General features: G+C 45.1%; 1 protein-coding gene across 1 annotated transcript in view; it reads left to right on the plus strand.

Moving 5' to 3' along the window:
• The window catches only part of GUF1 (GTP binding elongation factor GUF1), a 58,835-nt gene that overhangs the window by 13,356 nt on the left and 27,116 nt on the right, over positions 1-18,363 (plus strand). The window contains exons 5-10 of the mRNA XM_069744517.1: positions 597-677; positions 8,586-8,663; positions 9,274-9,357; positions 10,201-10,265; positions 10,944-11,147; positions 16,398-16,537. Coding sequence (XP_069600618.1) covers positions 597-677; positions 8,586-8,663; positions 9,274-9,357; positions 10,201-10,265; positions 10,944-11,147; positions 16,398-16,537 — 652 coding nt within the window. The remainder of the gene's footprint in view (positions 1-596; positions 678-8,585; positions 8,664-9,273; positions 9,358-10,200; positions 10,266-10,943; positions 11,148-16,397; positions 16,538-18,363) is intronic.

Below are 18,363 nucleotides of genomic sequence, written 5' to 3' on the forward strand. Positions count from 1 at the left end.
CTGCCTTTTGGTACAAAGTCTTCTCCATGACTCTCCAAAAGGCGGCAACGGGTCTCATTTTCACGCCAATGGCCACCATCTTCTCGGTAGCGGTCGGCGCCATCTTTAAATCTTCATCAACCACCATCTTTGTCTCTTTCACCCCGGTCAACATCTTAACATTACTGTCATGTGCATGACAAACACAGCACAACAATCATACATGGCAGACACAGCACATTTGACAGTGTATAACATTAAGGCATAAATGGTACATAGCATTACACGTTATTGAACAACAGAGAAATATTAACATGTTAACATCCAGGTACACTATCCGGGCACCGCATAAAGTGCACGGGACCAGCATGAAGGAGAGAGGGAGCACTGAGGGTATCCTCCATCTCCTTACACCACCACTACTCCATTCAAATAGGGGATGTGAGACACCTGTTCTTGTGATCATTGGAGGTCCCGGTTGTCAGACCCCCACAGAATAGCCGATATTCTGTGCCAAGATCGCAATTTATTTAAGAATGCACCTTGTATTCATGAATCCATATTTATCCAACATATTTTTCCTTTTAACGGTTTTGTACATTTTTGTACTTTTGTAGGGTCATGTCGATTTTAGCTACGAAGTTTCAAGGTCCCTTTCTGCTTGCCAAGGTGTATTATTGGTGGTCGACGCAAATGAGGTACTTATTTATTTTTCTTAGTGACTGCTGTATAATTATAATGCATAGACTACCTATAATGTAGATATATAATTTCTGATATACTGATTACTACCTTGTTCTTCCAGATTTATTGTATACTTGTTTCTATACTCTTATTATGCTCTGATTATGACAGAGACTCTGGTTCCAGCCATGTGTCGCTTACTGGGCTGCATGTTGTAGTTTTATCATCAGAAGTTTCACTTTGGGACTAGTAAACTCTGCTGCCATCTAGTCCTCCACATTCATGAGTCCTGTATAACCCCACCCACACCACTGGTTGGCAGCTTTCTGTGTACCCTGTGCATAGGCAGAAAGCTGTCAATCCGTGATGTGGACGGGGTAAGGCTTGGTTCACATTGCGTTAATGGCTATGCGCTGACGGCATCCATTACATAGCGGCACTAACGCTATGTAACGGATGCGTTAGCGCACCCATTAACTGCCATTATGTAGCGCATCGCTAACGCATGTAATAATCGGCATGCGTTAGCGATGTTCCGTCATTCTGTGACGGACCCTCGGACGCATGTAAAGAAGCTGCGGAGACACCATCACGTGTTTCTCGACGCAAGCAGTGAATAGCCAGGCCTTTCCCCGGGAAGGAACAACCACGGGAAGGGCAGCATCCTATGAAGGAAAGCCACCTATGCCAAGCATGGTATCCATCCACAGACAGCTGTTTCGGAGTTTTTTGCCCCTCATCAGTGTGGAGTAGGAATCTGGCTATTAGGAGCAGTGCCTAGTAAAAAGGCTATAAAGGCACAGATGATTGGCCTCGGGGACGCAGGCTGCAGCGTTTTCGGGTCCGTCACCGCTAGCACAGATAGAGCCGCGGAGATCAGTGAGGAAAGAAGGGCGTGTTCTTTTCTCCCTTGCATGATGCCTCCTGCTTATTATTGGTCAATCACATGCAGGAGAAGAAGTACACACCCCCAGGGACAAATCTCTGGTAACTTCCAGTGAAACTATAAAATATATTATGACCTAAACTTAACAAGCTAATCTATTTTCAATGGAGAGGAGAAATGAAACAATAAACAACTACACTTTACTCAGCTCTGCAGGTAAAATATCCTCTATAAAGGTACATTTGTGAGCTCGGTGGGTAGCCTAAGTGAACAAGCCACATTTTTCAAATGTCACATGTGGTAGTAACTTTCGAATGTTTCAACATTTCCCTGTGATTGAGTGATTTATTTTTTGTCACATATTGTACTTTATTTTAATGGCATATTTGAGTCAATATGTTTTCCTTTATTTATAGAAATATTTTGCCAAATTAGAGAAATTTTCAGTATTGAATCTTTCAATGTTTGTATCCTTAAACCAGATAGTTATACTACATAAAAAAAAAAAATCATAATATTTCCCATATCTACTTTACATCAACATCATTTTTCAAAAATCATTTTATTTTGTCATGATGTTGGCAGGGTTAAAAGTTTTTAGCAGCAGTCTTCTATATAATTATTGTTTTAATTATCAGACTGTGCAGGGACAGTTGCTAATTGGTTAATTTAATACAAATATTATTGCTTTATGTGAAATGTAGTACGGTAATTTGTTTTGGTTTCTTTTTAAGTACCAGATATACTCGAGTATAAGCCGAGATTTTCAGCCCATTTTTTGGGGGGGCTGAAAGTCCCCCTCTCAGCTTATACTCGAGTTATACCCAGGGGTCGGCAGGAGAGGGGGAGCGGGGGCTGTCTAATTATACTCACTTGCTCCTGGCGCGGTCCCTGCATGTCGCTGGCTTCCCCTGCGCCGGCAGCTTCTTTATGTACTGAGCGATCACATGGTACCGCTCATTACAGTAATGAATATGCGGCTCCATCTCCCATAGGGGTGGAGCCACATATTCATTACTGTAATGAGTGGTAACGGTGACCGCTCAGTACAGGAAGAAGCTGCCGGCGCCGGGGAAACAGGGACTGCACTGCCCCAGGACCAGGTGAGTATATGGGGAGGGGAGCACTGTGCGATATTCACCTGCTCCCCATTCCAGTGCCGATCCATCTTCAGCAGTGATGCTCAGGTCAGAGGGCGCGGTGACGTGGTTAGTGCGCGCCCTCTGCCTGAACATCAGTGCAGAAGACGCTGAAGATGGAGCGGCGCCAGAACGAAGTCGGGTGAATATTGAAAGTGCCGGGGGCCTGAGCGACGGAGAGGTGAGTATGTGATTTTTTTTTTTTTTTTTTTTTTTTTTTTTTATGGCAGCAACAGCAAATAGGGCAAGTGTCTGTATGGAGCATCTTATGGGGCAATGACGTTTGTGCAGCATTATATGGGGCAAATGTCTGTATGGGGCCATAATCAACGTTTGTGCAGCACTATATGGGGCAAATATCTTTATGGAGCATCTTATGGGGCCATAATCAACGTTTGTGCAGTACTATATGGGGCAAGTGTCTGTTGGGTGCATATGGTGCAAGTGTCTGTATGGGGCCATAATCAACGTTTGTGCAGCATTATATGGGGCAAATGTCTGTATGGAGCATCTTATGGGGCCATAACGTTTGTGCAGCATTGTATGGGGCAAATATCTTTATGGAGCATCTTATGGGGCCATAATTAACGTTTGTGCAGCACTATATGGGGCAGGTGTCTGTATGGAGCATCTTATGGGGCCATAATCAAGGTTTGTGCAGCACTATATGGGGCAAATATCTTTTATGGAGCATCTTATGGGGCCATAATCCACATTTGTGCAGCATTATATTGGGCAAATGTGTCTATGGAGCATCTTATGGGGCCATAATTAACGTTTGTGCAGCACTATATGGGGCAGGTGTCTGTATGGAGCATCTTATGGGGCCATAATCAAGGTTTGTGCAGCACTATATGGGGCAAATATCTTTTATGGAGCATCTTATGGGGCCATAATCCACATTTGTGCAGCATTATATTGGGCAAATGTGTCTATGGAGCATCTTATGGGGCCATCATAAACTGTATGGAGCATTATATGGGGCTCCTGATTCAATATGGATATTCAAAAACACTTAACCTACTGATGTCTCAATTAATTTTACTTTTATTGGTATCTATTTTTACTTTTGACATTTACCGGTAGCTGCTGCATTTCCCACCCAAGGCTTATACTCGAGTCATTAAGTTTTCCCAGTTTTTTGTGGCAAAATTAGGGGGGGGTCGGCTTATTCTCGGGTCGGCTTATACTCGAGTATATGCGGTAAATTAAATGGTTTTTATACATGCAACGTGTAGCAGCATGTCCACACTGGCCATTAGATAGACAAAACCAGAGATAGAAACAGTGTGAATATATAGCTTGCTGTAAGTGTAAAAAGAAATAGTGCATATAAATACCATAGGATACTTGGTAAATACTTTTTGATTAATAAAAAAAAAAAAAAGCATGAAAACAATCCTCCCACTACCCAAAAATTGTACTCAGTCGGGACCGTTCTAGCCTTTAGTATTTAAAACCTTACCATGTGTCAAAAATTACCTCAATGTGAATAAGGGCAGACCGGGGGCCTACTATGGACACCCATCAATAGAAAGCTATATATAGTGGTTTGCGAAAGTATGCACACCCCATGGCATTTTCCGTGTTTTGCTACCTCACAACCTGGAACTTCACTTTTTTTTTTTGAGGGTTTGCATTGGTTAATGGAAAGAACATGCCTACAACTGTGAACATTTGGTTTTCTTTTTATTATGGAGCAAACAACAAATAGGACAAAATAACTTAAAGGGCCTCTGTCACCCCCTCCAGCCGTTATAAACTAAAAGAGCCACCTTGTGCAGCAGTAATGCTGCATTCTAACAAGGTGGCTCCGCGCTGTTTTCCTATGAAATCCGGCGCCTGCGCTGTTTAGTGATGGCTGGGGCAGGCACAGTGAGCTCTGCCCGTCTGACCTCACATGCAGTCTTGCAGACTGCGCCTGTGCGGCCACCCAGCTACTGAATCCCAGCCCCGCAGTGTGTTATGCATTATGCAGAGTGCGGGGCTGGGATTCACATGCAGGGCGGCCGCACAGGCGCAGTCTGCAAGACTGCATGTGAGGTCAGACGGGCAGAGCTCACTGTGCCTGCCCCAGCCATCACTAAACAGCGCAGGCGCCGGATTTCATAGGAAAACAGCGCGGAGGGGGCGGCGCCCAGCGTCCCAGAAGATATGAGTGACGGCAGTGTGGCGTTTCCAGCAGGGGGGTTAAGACCTGCCTCCCTGTCTAAAGAAAGGTATTTTGTCAAAATTATAAAACAATTTATTTTGGCAATAACGGCACCAAAAACTAAAAGAGCCACCTTGTTAGAATGCAGCATTACTGCAGCACAAGGTGGCTCTTTTAGTTTATAACGGCTGGAGGGGGTGACAGTGTCCCTTTAAAACTTCAGTGTGCATAGCTATTTACACCCCTATGGTTAGTACTTTGTAGAGCCTCCTTTTGCGACAATTACAGCTGCAAGTTGGTTTGGATAAGTGTATGAGCTTTCCTCATTTTGTCACTGGGATCTTTGCACATTCCTCGAGGCAAAACTGCTCCAGCTCCTTCAACTTAGACGGTTTCCTCTGGTTTACAGCAATCTTCAAGTCTGACCACAGATTCTCAGTTGGATTAAGGTCTGGGTTTTGAGTAGGCCTCATTTACACGTTTTCCCTTAAACAACTCAAGTGTTAATTTAGCAGTATGGTTTGGGTCATTGTCCTATTGAAAAGTGAACCTCCGTTCCAGTCTCAAATCGCTGATAGACTGTAACAGGTTTTGCTCAAGAATATCCTTGTATTTCGCACTATCCATCTTTCCCTCGACTTGGAACATTTTTCCTGTCCCTACTGCCAAAAAACATGATGCTGCCACCACGTTTCACTGTGGGTATGATGTTCTTGGGGTGATGAGCTGTGTTGGTTTGGCGCCAGACACAGCGTTTACATTGATGGCCAAAAGGTTGAATTTTGTGCTCGTCTGACCACAGCACCTTCCTCCATTCATTTTGAAGAGTCTCCCACATGTCTTTTGGTAAACTCAAAACAAGCCTTACAATTTTTGTGTGTAACTGAAGGCTTTTTTTCTGCCAACTCTTCCATAAAGGCCACCTTTATGGAGTGTACGGCTTATTGTGGTCATATGGACAGATTCTCCAGTCACTGCTTGGGAAGATCCTTTTGATCTTTGTGCTGCCCCTCTGATTAATGCCCTTCTTGCCCAGGCTGAGAGTTTCGGTAGGAGGCCCTCTCTTAGCAGGTTAGTTGTGGTACCATGTTTTTTTCCATTTGATTATGTATTTTCTGGTACTCTGGGGGATCATTAAAGATTTAGATTTTTTTTATATATATAACTCAACCCTGACCTGTATTTCTCAACAACCTCCAGCAGACATCTTCTTCCCAATCCTCCTCTCCGTAGTCAGCTGTGGCGTTTTCGGATGTCATGTCTGAGGATTACCTGGACCTGGATTCTGAACGGGCCTCTAACGTGAGAAATCTGGTCCAGAGCCTCATTGTGGTTGTCAACCAGACCTTTAACATTAAGGATGCAGCTTCAGAACTCGCAGAACAGGCAGTTTCATTTAGAGGGTCAAGACCAGCTCCTAAGGTCTTTGCCCCTCATAGGGAACTTGAGGAGGCTCTTTTCAGGGAACGGGAAAACCCGACCAGCTGCTTCCAAAGAGGGAAGTGCCACGGCATCCTATATCCCTTTTCTAAGCTCACTGCGAACAGGTCCACTTCTCCGACCGTGGACCCTCCAGTTTCCAGACTGTCCATCAACACTTCCTCTTACGAATGGAGCATCCCTCAAGGACACCAACAATAGGCTCATAGTCTTTTGCAAAGTCAGCCTTTGAAGCGATTGCTTCTGCATTGTGCCCTGCCATTGAATCCATTTTGGTGGCAAAGTCTATAGCCGCATGTGCTAAGCAGCTCCATCTGGGCATTCTTTCTTGGGTCCGACCAGAGGAATTGGCCAAACTCGTGGACCAAGTTTCTCATGCAGGGAAGTACATGGTATCCGCCTCCCTGGTCACTGCTTTATGTGCTGCATGGGCATCCAGAAATAAAGTGGCCATCCGAAGGACCATTTGACATAAGGTGGCAGGAAGACTTATCCTCAAAGAAGTCCCTTTAAAACTTGCCTTTCCAGGGTTCCTGTCTATTTGGCTCCAAGCTGGGCCAAATTATTAAGGAAGCCACCAGAGAGACAAGCTCTCTCCTTCTCAGGCCAAACCCCGCCATCCTCTTTTGAAGCAGAAGTTTCTGCACTTTCGGCCCCTTCAGTGTTTCTCTTCTGAGGATTTCTCCCACCAAGAGAGGCCAAGATAGGGAAAAGGGTTTAATTCAAATCCTCCTCCCGGCGCTCCCGTACCACGCAGGGTAGATTGGAGGAGAACTTGCCACCTCACGTGACAGCCTGTTCCACTCATTGATCACCCTCACTGTCAAAAAGTTGTTTTTTTTAATATTTAATCTGTATCTTCTCCCTTTCAGTTTCATCCCATTTGCTTCTCATGTTTCCATGTGCAAATGAGAGTTCAGCTGATCCCTCTAGACTGTGACATCTCTTCAGATATTTGTAGACAGCTATTAAGTCTCCTCTCAGTATTCTCTTTCGCAAGCTAAACATTCCCAAATCCTTTAAAGGGAACCTGTCACCCTGAAATTCGCTTGTGAGGTAATCCCACCGGCATCCTAAAAGATGAGAAAAAGACGTTAGATTATACTCACCCAGGTGCGTTCCTGCTGCTGGTCCGGGTGCGGCGCCTCCCATCTTCATTCCATGACGTCCTCTTCTGGTCTTCACGCTGCAGCTCCAGCGCAGGTGTACTCTGTCTGCCCTGTTGAGGGCAGAGCAAAGTACTGCAGTGCGCAGGCGCCGGGAAAGGTCAGAGAGGCCCTGCGCACTGCAGTTCTTTGCTCTGCCATCAACAGGGCAGACAAAGTACGCCTGCGCTGGAGCCGCAGCATGAAGCCAAGAAGAGGACGTCATTTGATGAAGATGGGAGGCGCCGGACCCGGACCAACAGCGGGACCGCCCCTGGGTGAGTATAATCTAACGTCTTTTTCTCATCTTTTAGGATACATCGGGGGCTTATCTACAGCATTACAGAATGCTGTAGATAAGCCCCTGATGCCGGTGGGCTTACCTCACCCGCGATTTTCGGGGTGACAGGTTCCCTTTAACCGTTCCTCATAGGACATTGCTTGCAGGCCGGTCACCATTCAAAGATCTTTCTTGTTATAGAAGTAAGGTTCACTGGCCTATAGTTCCCTAGGTCCACATTCTTTCCCTTTTTTTGAAGATCAGGACAACATTTGCTCTTCTCCAGTCTTATTGAACTTCTACACCTTCTGACACTTCTACACCTGGGTACACCGTGACGCTGGTGGGATGACTTTTATGCTTTTTTTTCTCATCTTTCAGGATACATCGGGGGCTTATCTACAGCATTCCAGAATGCTGTAGATAAGCCCCTGGTGTTGGTGGGCTTAGCTCACCTTCGATTTTGGGGGTGACAGGTTCCCTTTAAGATATTCGCCCTGGTACTAATGGTGTGGTAGAATTTGCTAGTGACCCCATTGAGGTCATGGACTGATATTGGGGATTGCAGAGATGCACAAGGTGTTGGTGCTATGTAGCAGGAAATGAACGCTATGATGCATACATAGTAAATCAGTCATGTTATTCTACAGAAATCCTGTTCTATAAAACATGAAATGTCGGCAAAGAGTTGTGTTGTATTTTCTTCATTTACATTCTAGCGTGATGATCACATAAAATGTAAAGTTCCTATTAAATAATTAGTGAATGACAGTCGCCTGTGTCCCTGGAGAACAAGTCATTTACAGGTTCACCAGGTTTGATGTTCTAATGCATTTAGATGTTTCCGTATTTGTATGTAATTTTTTTTTCCCTCCTTAAGGGTATTCAAGCACAGACGGTGGCAAACTTCTTCCTCGCCTTTGAAGCGCAGCTTTCAATTATTCCCATCATAAACAAGGTAAAAAGCTTCCAGAGCTGAATGCGATCAGACTCCTGCTGTTCCTAGTACACGTCACTCCATGCGCCGGCTGTGCAGTCATTTCCAGTTCTGGTAATAAGTTACACTAAGTTATGTGTATATCCAGTGATCAACTCCAAACCTATGTATGAACGATGAATTGACTGCTGAGTGCGGAGCGTTGGCTTCTCTCACCGGCAGGATGCGCACTATTCATTTCAATGCGGAGTAGGGGGAGACTTTCATTACTGTGGCCCTTTAATTCCTCCCTGCCGATGAAGTCTTATCCCAGTAGGACATGCCATGCTGTCTGCTTGTGTCCTGTGATTACAGCAGCCGCAAACAGTTCAAGCTCAATAGATCAAGCGATGAGCAGTAAACTACAAAATTTAAAGTTCCTCCGTTCTTGAGAGAATAAGATTTTTAATAAGCGTTAAATTGCAAGTTGCCATTTTTACCAGTTTTGTATGATTAGATAACGCCTTTTAAAGGCCAGTGTCAGTTGTACGTCGCTTCCCAAACTCTTGTTCAGCGCGATATTTTATGATCTAGTTTATAGATGTTGCCGAGCTTCGATAAATCATTTGTAATTCTACTTTTTGTTTTTTAGATAGACTTGAAGAATGCAGATCCGGAGAGAGTGGAGAAACAAATCGAGAAGATGTTTGACATTCCCGCTAGTGACTGTATCCGGGTACGATGTGCTCCAGATCAAAATCATTCAACTCCGCTCTCAGTGCCTTGTCTGATTTTATTGCCTTCTACAAAATTGGGCTGGAAAAGGGACAAAGGGGCATTTTCACCAGTATTTCCACCGTTAGCTCATCACTATTTGACTATTCACCAAGAACGCTGCCACACTTGATCACAGGTTGAATGTGGTATTGCAGCTAAATTCAGAGGGTGCAGTTTTTGGAAGGAGGCAGCAAGGTTTTTGTAATCTTGTACATATCTTCAAGCACGGCGATGTTAGGATGAATTGGACTTTATATAGTCTCCTTGTGCAGTTTTCATTCTCACACTACCCCCTGGGTAAAACTCTGGGTGGACTCCGAGTCTGGACAGCATGCTATAGGGAAGGAGAAGCCCAGCAGAATGATATATAGGTTTGTGGGAAAAGATGCAGTAAAACTTGTAATTTATTCATTGAAATCCTGCTGTTTGTATAGACGAGTGTGGTGGGCAGTCCTACTAGTGATTGACAGTTATCTCTGCATGCACAGTCATACAGGGAACTGTCAATTACTGGGTAGGACCGCCCACTGGACTTATGTTTACAAACAGCAGGACTTTCACTGACTTTTCCCACAGATCTGTCTATCAGTCTGATCAGCTCCTCTCCTCTAACACCCCGCCTGCAGATCTTATACCATTTTCAACATGACAGGTTCCTCTAATCACCAGCAGACAACATAATTAACCGTGTTCGGGCTTACGGAGGGGCTGCATTGCTTGTCCTCTTCAAACGGGTTTAATTTCTTCTGATTTGTTGGAGTTGTAAACTGTATTAAGAAATCCATTTCTGTGTTTCTATTAGATCTCGGCGAAGCTTGGAACAAATGTGGAAACCGTTCTTCAAGAAGTTGTCAGGAGGCTTCCACCGTGAGTACGGACTATTGCAGCTGTATCAGATCTTCTCTTTATTAAAGGGAACCTGTCACCTTGGAAAATGCAGAAATAGGGTTAATCTGCAGGTAAATAGCTTTACAGTGGTACCCGACCGCCTTATTGATAGTGCAGGTACCGGGAGGAAAAAAACTTCTTTCCTCCCTGCAGCCGCTGGCCATCAGTCATTATGGTGCACGGAGCGACTACAGTCATAGATCACTGCTCACTATATAGAGAGCCATGGCTGTAAGCGCGCCCTGGTATTTTGATGGACAGCTCGCTCTGCACAAATGCGCTGCAGAGCCACTTACAATCTGAATGAAGGAGTAGTAGGTTCACAGATTACTTTTGGAAAAGATGGTGAATCTGCACCCAGAGAATAGTGCTCGTCCACGTGTGGATCTGCTCCACGTCAGTATGCATATTAGTGGTAGAAATCTAAGTGGCAGCCTCATATCTTTGACATGGATCCTCTAGTACTATTTTTTGTGAAATTGCGGCTCCCACCATGATCTGTCGAGAGACTTTTGTCATACCCTTGACTGTACGTTTGCTGAACCCTAAGCAGATTGTATTGTTCCTACAGTTTCCGTTTCGGACCATTTAGAGGGAGTTGAAAGGACTCTGGCTACTGATCCCCCTATAACAGGATGTCTTATTTCTGTGTTTTAGTCCCAAGATTGAAAAGGGCAGCCCGCTTAAAGCCCTGCTGTTTGACTCCACGTTTGATCACTACAGAGGCGTTGTGGCCAGCATCGCCCTGTGTGGAGGCGACGTGTGTAAGGGCAATAAAATCGTGTCTGCCCACTCCGGCAAGTGCTATGAAGTAAATGAGGTTGGCATACTGACCCCAGAGGAAGTGCCAGCCGAAAAACTGTAAGTTTTATTCATTTTCTTAGCCTTTACCTCTGTCTTGGCAAACATATAAAATATATTATACATACGTGTGGGTATAGAAATATATATGATGCATGCATGTATGTGTATGTATGTAAATCTATATATATAAGAGGCATCGTGATTACTCGCTAATCCCGCCCCCTGCACAGTAGCTCCGCCTCGCACCCAATCACCACACATAATCCCGCCCCCCACCCCATTACCACACACAAACCCGCCCCCATCATATCACCACACACAATCCCGCCCCCCACCCCATTACCACACACAAACCCGCCCCCATCATATCACCACACATAATCCCGCCCCCCACCACATTACCACACATAATCCCACCCCCCCACATTACCACACGAGGCTCCGTCCCCACACATTACCACACGAGGCTCCGTCCCCACACATTTCCACACGAGGCTCCATCCTCACACATTACCACACGAGGCTCCGTCCCCACTCATTACCACACGAGGCTCCCATTACCACACGAGGCTCCGTCCCCACACATTACCACACGAGGCTCCATCCTCACACATTACCACACGAGGCTCCGTCCCCACTCATTACCACACGAGGCTCCCATTACCACACGAGGCTCCGTCCCCACACATTACCACACGAGGCTCCGTCCCCACACATTACCACACGAGGCTCCGTCCCCACACATTACCACACGAGGCTCTGTCCCCACACATTACCACACGAGGCTCCGTTCCCACACATTACCACACGAGGCTCCGTCCCCACACATTACCACACGAGGCTCCATCCTCACACATTACCACACGAGGCTCCGTCCCCACTCATTACCACACGAGGCTCCCATTACCACACGAGGCTCCGTCCCCACACATTACCACACGAGGCTCCGTCCCCACACATTACCACACGAGGCTCTGTCCCCACACATTACCACACGAGGCTCCGTTCCCACACATTACCACACGAGGCTCCGTCCCCACACATTACCACACGAGGCTCCATCCTCACACATTACCACACGAGGCTCCGTCCCCACTCATTACCACACGAGGCTCCCATTACCACACGAGGCTCCGTTCCCACACATTACCACACGAGGCCCCGTCCCCACACATTACCACACGAGGCTCTGTCCCCACACATTACCACACGAGGCTCCGTTCCCACACATTACCACACGAGGCTCCGTCCCCACACATTACCACACGAGGCTCCATCCTCACACATTACCACACGAGGCTCCGTCCCCACTCATTACCACACGAGGCTCCCATTACCACACGAGGCTCCGTCCCCACACATTACCACACGAGGCTCCGTCCCCACACATTACCACACGAGGCTCCGTCCCCACACATTACCACACGAGGCTCTGTCCCCACACATTACCACACGAGGCTCCGTTCCCACACATTACCACACGAGGCTCCGTCCCCACACATTACCACACGAGGCTCCGTCCCCACACATTACCACACGAGGCTCCGTTCCCACACATTACCACACGAGGCTCCGTCCTCACACATTACCACACGAGGCTCCGTCCTCACATATTACCACACGAGGCTCCGTTCCCACACATTACCACACGAGGCTCCGTCCCCACACATTACCACACGAGGCTCCGTCCCCACACATTACCACACGAGGCTTCGTCCCCACACATTACCACACGAGGCTCCGTTCCCACACATTACCACACGAGGCTCCGTCCCCACACCTTACCACACGAGGCTCCGTCCCCACACCTTACCACACGTTAATTTACCACCTGCGTAAGTGCTATTGAATGTTGTCATTATTTACTTTAGTTTAATCACCAGCAGCGTTAATTAGATAGCAATGAGCATGCCGAGCGTTAGCTGGCTGGAAACACCTAGTTTATATATATATATATATATATATATATATTATACACACGTGCCTCTCACTAAATTATAATATCAAGAAAAGTTAATTTATTTCAGTTCTTGAAATTGATCACTCCGTAGTGACTATATAATGAGTTTCACTTTTAGTATTGAAGAACTGAAATAAATTAACTTTTTGATGATATTCTAACTTTGAGAAGAAGCACGTGTGTGTATGTATGTCTGTGTGTATGTGTGTCTATGTATATTGCCCAGCCACGTAGTATACGTGTCTGTGCTGTAGTATATTGCCCAGGCACATAGTATATTGCCCAGTTACGTAGTATATTGCCCAGTCACGTTGTATATTGCCCAGTGATGTAGTATACAGCACAGAGCCACGTAGTATATTGCCCAGCCACGTATGTCACAGGTTAAAAAATAAACATATACTCACCTTCCCGAGGGCCCCTTGTAGTTCGGTCACATGACCGTGACATCATGGCAGGTCCTTCTCCCATACACGGCACCGAAACCTGCCGCTTGCATGGAGCGTTCACCAGAGCATCGCGAAAGGTGAGTATATAATGATTTTTTATTTTTTTTTATTATTTTTAACATTAGATGTTTTTACTATTGACGCTGCATAGGCAGCATCAATAGTAAAAATTTGGTCACACAGGGTTAATAGCGGCAGTAACTGAGTGCGTTACCCGTGGCATAACGCGGTCCGTTACCGCTGGCATTAACCCTGTGTGAGCGGTGACTGCGGGGAGTATGGAGCGGGCGCTGACTGCAGAGGAAGGACTAATCGGACTGTGGCCGTCGCTGATTGGTCGCGGCAGCCATGACAGGCAGCTGGCGAGATTAATCAGCGACTTGGATTCCATAACAGACAGAGGCCTTAAATGATCGCGTTTCAGAAAGTACCGTACATAGAAAAAGAATAAGATCATTCTTGGCATAACTGCATGTGTTACTGCTAAAACTAATAAAGTATCTTAATATATGTCCCATATAGTGAATGGCAAAATGAAGAAAGAAAAAAAAGAAAAAATTTAAACGGCAGAATCCTTTTCTTTTTTTCTTTTTGTTTTTACTTTTTAACACTTTGTCTCTCCAAAAATGTTTTAATGAAAAGACATCACAAAATACTAATGATAGAAACTACAGCTTTTACTGCAAAAAAAAAAACAGGCCCCGATACAGCTCCATCGACGAAGAATACAAAAAAGTTATATCTTTTAGAAGGCGAGGATAAAAAAAAAACTTTTAAGCGAAGATTGGCCCACATGGACTCTGTCACCCAAGGGTCTACGTAGATTGAGGCTGGTCCAGGAGGCAAGCATCATTTATTTTGTTTGTTTTTTTATAGCGTTCTGAGCCTTAAAAAAAAAATAAATAAATAAAGATGTAAAAACCCTTTTTAAAGTCTATTTGCTCAACATCCAATGCATTTAACATTGTGTACAGCCCTGTGCAGGATATACTGTAGTAGATCGATACTTTAGCACATGATGAATATTCCATTAATGCCACCAGATGGCACTCTGATCCTGCAGCCAGTAATGACGCTCCTGTCGGTGCCGATTTTGTGCTCCAATGCGTGCATGTGTGATGCCCAGCGTTTATGCCACAGCACTATGAGCAGAACTAAAGGAGAATTCTGTTTTTAAAGCAAATAAAATGTTGTAATTATGTAATGAAATGTTCTGCAAATTTCTACACCATTTTTTTTATATATTTTTTTTAATGGCATTCAATCAAACTCTGTTGTGGCTGTGTGATGGTCAGTTAATACAAAATGCAGTTTTTAATGAAGCTCTCTATTTTTTAAGGAAAAAAGAAATCCAAACCTACAGGGCCCTGTGTTTTAAAAGTGATTTCTCCATCTTAATTTATCCTTAATTTATGTTTTAATTGTGGTTTATCATGTCTTTGGAAAGCTGAGTTCAAATTCCCAGGCCTGAATATTGCCACACCCATTCTCAATCAAGAAATCACTTAAAGAGGATTTGCATGACAACGTGAAGTAGATCAAAAGATTCCTTAAAAGCTAGACATCATGCCATGATCCTAAGAAATTCTGGAACAAAGAGAGAAGCAAAGTAATTGAGATCAATCAGTGTGGAAAAGGTTATAAGGCCATTCTAAAGCTTTGGGACCCCACAAATGGTGAAAACATGGAACAGTGGTGAGTGAACCTTCCCATGAGTGGCTGGCTGACCAAAATTGCACCAAGAGCACAGCAACGACTCATCCAAGAGGTCACAAAAAGACCCCTCAAAACATACAAAGAAGTGCAGGCCTTGCTTGCCTCAGTTAAGGTCGGTTTTCAGGACTCTACCATGAGATGGAGACTGGGCAAAAATGACCTGCATAGCAGGGTTCCAAGTCAAACACCACTGCTGAGCAATAAGAACATTAAGGCTCATCTCAGTTTTGCCAGAAAACATCATGGTGATCCCAAAGACTTTTGGGAGAATACTCTGTGGACTAACAAGACAAAAGTTGAACTTTTTGGAAGGTGTATGTCCCATTACATCTGGCAAATAACACAGCATTTCAGAAAAGGAACATTATACCAACCATAAAATACGGTGGTGGTAGTGTGATGGTCTTGGGCTGTTTTGCTGCTTCAGGACCTGGAAGACTTGCTGGGCAAATGGGACCATTAATTCTGCTGTCTACCAAAAAAATCCTGAAGGAGAATGTTGGGCCATCTGTTTAAGACCTCAAGCGGAAGTGTACTTGTGTTTTGGATCATTGTCCTGTTGCATAACCCACCAGCCAGTCCACCTCTGAATGGCTTAAGAAACACAAAATTAAGGCTTTGGAGTGGCCTAGTCAAAGTACTGGCCTTTTTATGTGATTGAGATGCTGTGGCCTTAAAAAAGGCGGTTCATGCTCGGAAATACAATAATTCTGCAAAGATGAGTGGGCCAAAATTCCTCCAGAGTGTTGCAAAACCAGTTATCACGAACACTTGATTGCAGTTGTTGCTGCTAAGGGTGGCCCAACAAGTTATTAGGTTTAATGGGCAATAACCTTTTCACGCAGGGACCTGTAGGTTTGGATTTCTTTATCCCTTAATAATCAAGAGCTTCATTTAAAAACTACATTTTGTCTCTGCTTGTGTTATCTTTGTCTAATATATTTACACTTTTTTGGTGATCTGAAACATTTAAGTGTGAGAAACATGCAGAAGACTAGGAAGATCAGGAAGGAGCAAACACTAATTGACACAACTGTAGCTGTAGTGAACTCCTGCAGTGCTTTCTCTCTGAGCGTTTGTTACCTGCTTTTATGGAACACATGAACCTGATATCCAATGTACAATTTGTTGAATCTGCACCAATTGTGATAACATATTCTAATTACACTCATTGTTTCCAAGATACGCTGGGCAAGTAGGTTACCTAATCGCCGGGATGAAAGACGTACAGGAAGCACAAATAGGAGACACTCTGCATCTACTGAAGCAGCCAGTGGAGCCTCTGCCTGGCTTTAAGCCTGCGAAACCCATGGTGTTTGCTGGTGAGTGGAGCCCAAATACATATAATTAAATGGTCCCTGTACTTGATCTCTTTTGATAGATAATGTGCAAAATGCCTTTACATAGTTTAATTAATAAAGTTATGTTATCTCACCCCTGAAAAGTCACTCCAAAAGTATTGGCCTACTAGTGTCTCCCTCCTGTATTAAGTGTAATTCATCTTTTTAGCAGCAAGATTGATTACCGGAAGTGGGGCCCAATCTTTTTCTCTCCGATCCTGGCTGTCAACCAGTGTTCAGGCATAGCAGATGCAGAAATGCAATATTTTATTAAGCAGTGGCAGAAGCGGTGCACGCTGAGCAATGAGAGGGTGTCCTAGGACCTATAGTACTGACAGAATGCGGATAATGAAGAATCTACCATTCAAAAAGGGTAGATGGCACGTTGCAGAGCATGTGAATTGGGTCTGTTCCTGGACATGCTAGATTACATACAAACTATTTTCAAATTATAACTCTCATACCTAATAGTGTACTTACTGTACATGACACAGATATGTGTCATAGTTGCCTTAGTATAATACTCAAAGTCAAAATCTAAGTCCAATCACACCTATACCCCCTCAGGCTAACAAAAAATGCCATATGTAGCTTTAGCAACTTCACTACTTCTAATTATCAAAAATGGGAGAATATAGGGTCATAAAGCTGTTGTCAAATATACAGTATATATGTATATACTTTACATAATATATTAAAGGGAACCTGTCACCCCGTTTTTTTCAGTAGGAGATAAAAATACTGTTAAATAGGGCCTGAGCTGTGCTTTACAATAGGGTATTTTATGTCCCCTGATTCCCTACCTATGCTGCCGAAATACCTTCCAAAAGTGGCCTTTTTCGCCTGTCAATCAGGCTGGTCAGGTCGGATGGGCGTGGTCACAGCGCTGTTTCTCCCCCACATCTTGCTTATGTTCCCGTTGGTGGCGTAGTGCTTCTCGCATGCGCAAGTGCCGAATGCACTGCGCAGCTGTAGAAAAAGAGCGTGCTCGCCGCTATTCAGCGGTTTCTCGGTGGGCGCGGCCATCTTCCTGAGGCCGCGCGTGCGCAGATCAAGTCTCCTGCTTCCCGGGGCTTCAGGAAAATGGCCGCGGGATGCCGCGCGTGCGCAGATGGACATCGCGGCGGCCATTTTCCTGAAGCCGACATTCGAACTCGGCTTCAGGAAAATGGCCGCCGCGATGTCCATCTGCGCACGCGCGGCATCCCGCGGCCATTTTCCTGAAGCCCTGGGAAGCAGGACATCTGCGCACGCACGGCCTCAGGAAGATGGCCGCGCCCACCGAGAAACCGCTGAATAGTGGCGAGCGCGCTCTTTTTCTACAGCTGTGCAGTGCATTCGGCACTTGCGCATGCGAGAAGCACTACGCCACCAACGGGAACATAAGCAAGATGTGGGGGAGAAACAGTGCTGTGACCACGCCCATCTGACCTGACCAGCCTGATTGACAGGCGAAAAAGGCCACTTTTGTAAGGTATTTCGGCAGCATAGGTAGGGAATCGGGGGACAAAAAATACCCTATTGTAAAGCACAGCTCAGGCCCTATTTAACGGTATTTTTATCTCCTACTGAAAAAAACGGGGTGACAGGTTCCCTTTAAAAAAAACATTACACATTACAAGAGCACTTACTTCAAGATTCAACCTCCCGATGGAGTGACATGCGGGATTAGACAAATACAACAATATATATATGTTCAGTCACATGGCCGAAACATGTAACATACCAGTACAACAGCGTAGGAAGTGTAGTGTGACTTCTACATACATCGTGCCCGAGTACCAGTGTTAAGCCTTACCCATGATGTG

This window comes from Ranitomeya imitator, chromosome 1, assembly GCF_032444005.1.
Source record: "Ranitomeya imitator isolate aRanImi1 chromosome 1, aRanImi1.pri, whole genome shotgun sequence".
Taxonomy (NCBI): Eukaryota; Metazoa; Chordata; class Amphibia; order Anura; family Dendrobatidae; genus Ranitomeya; species Ranitomeya imitator.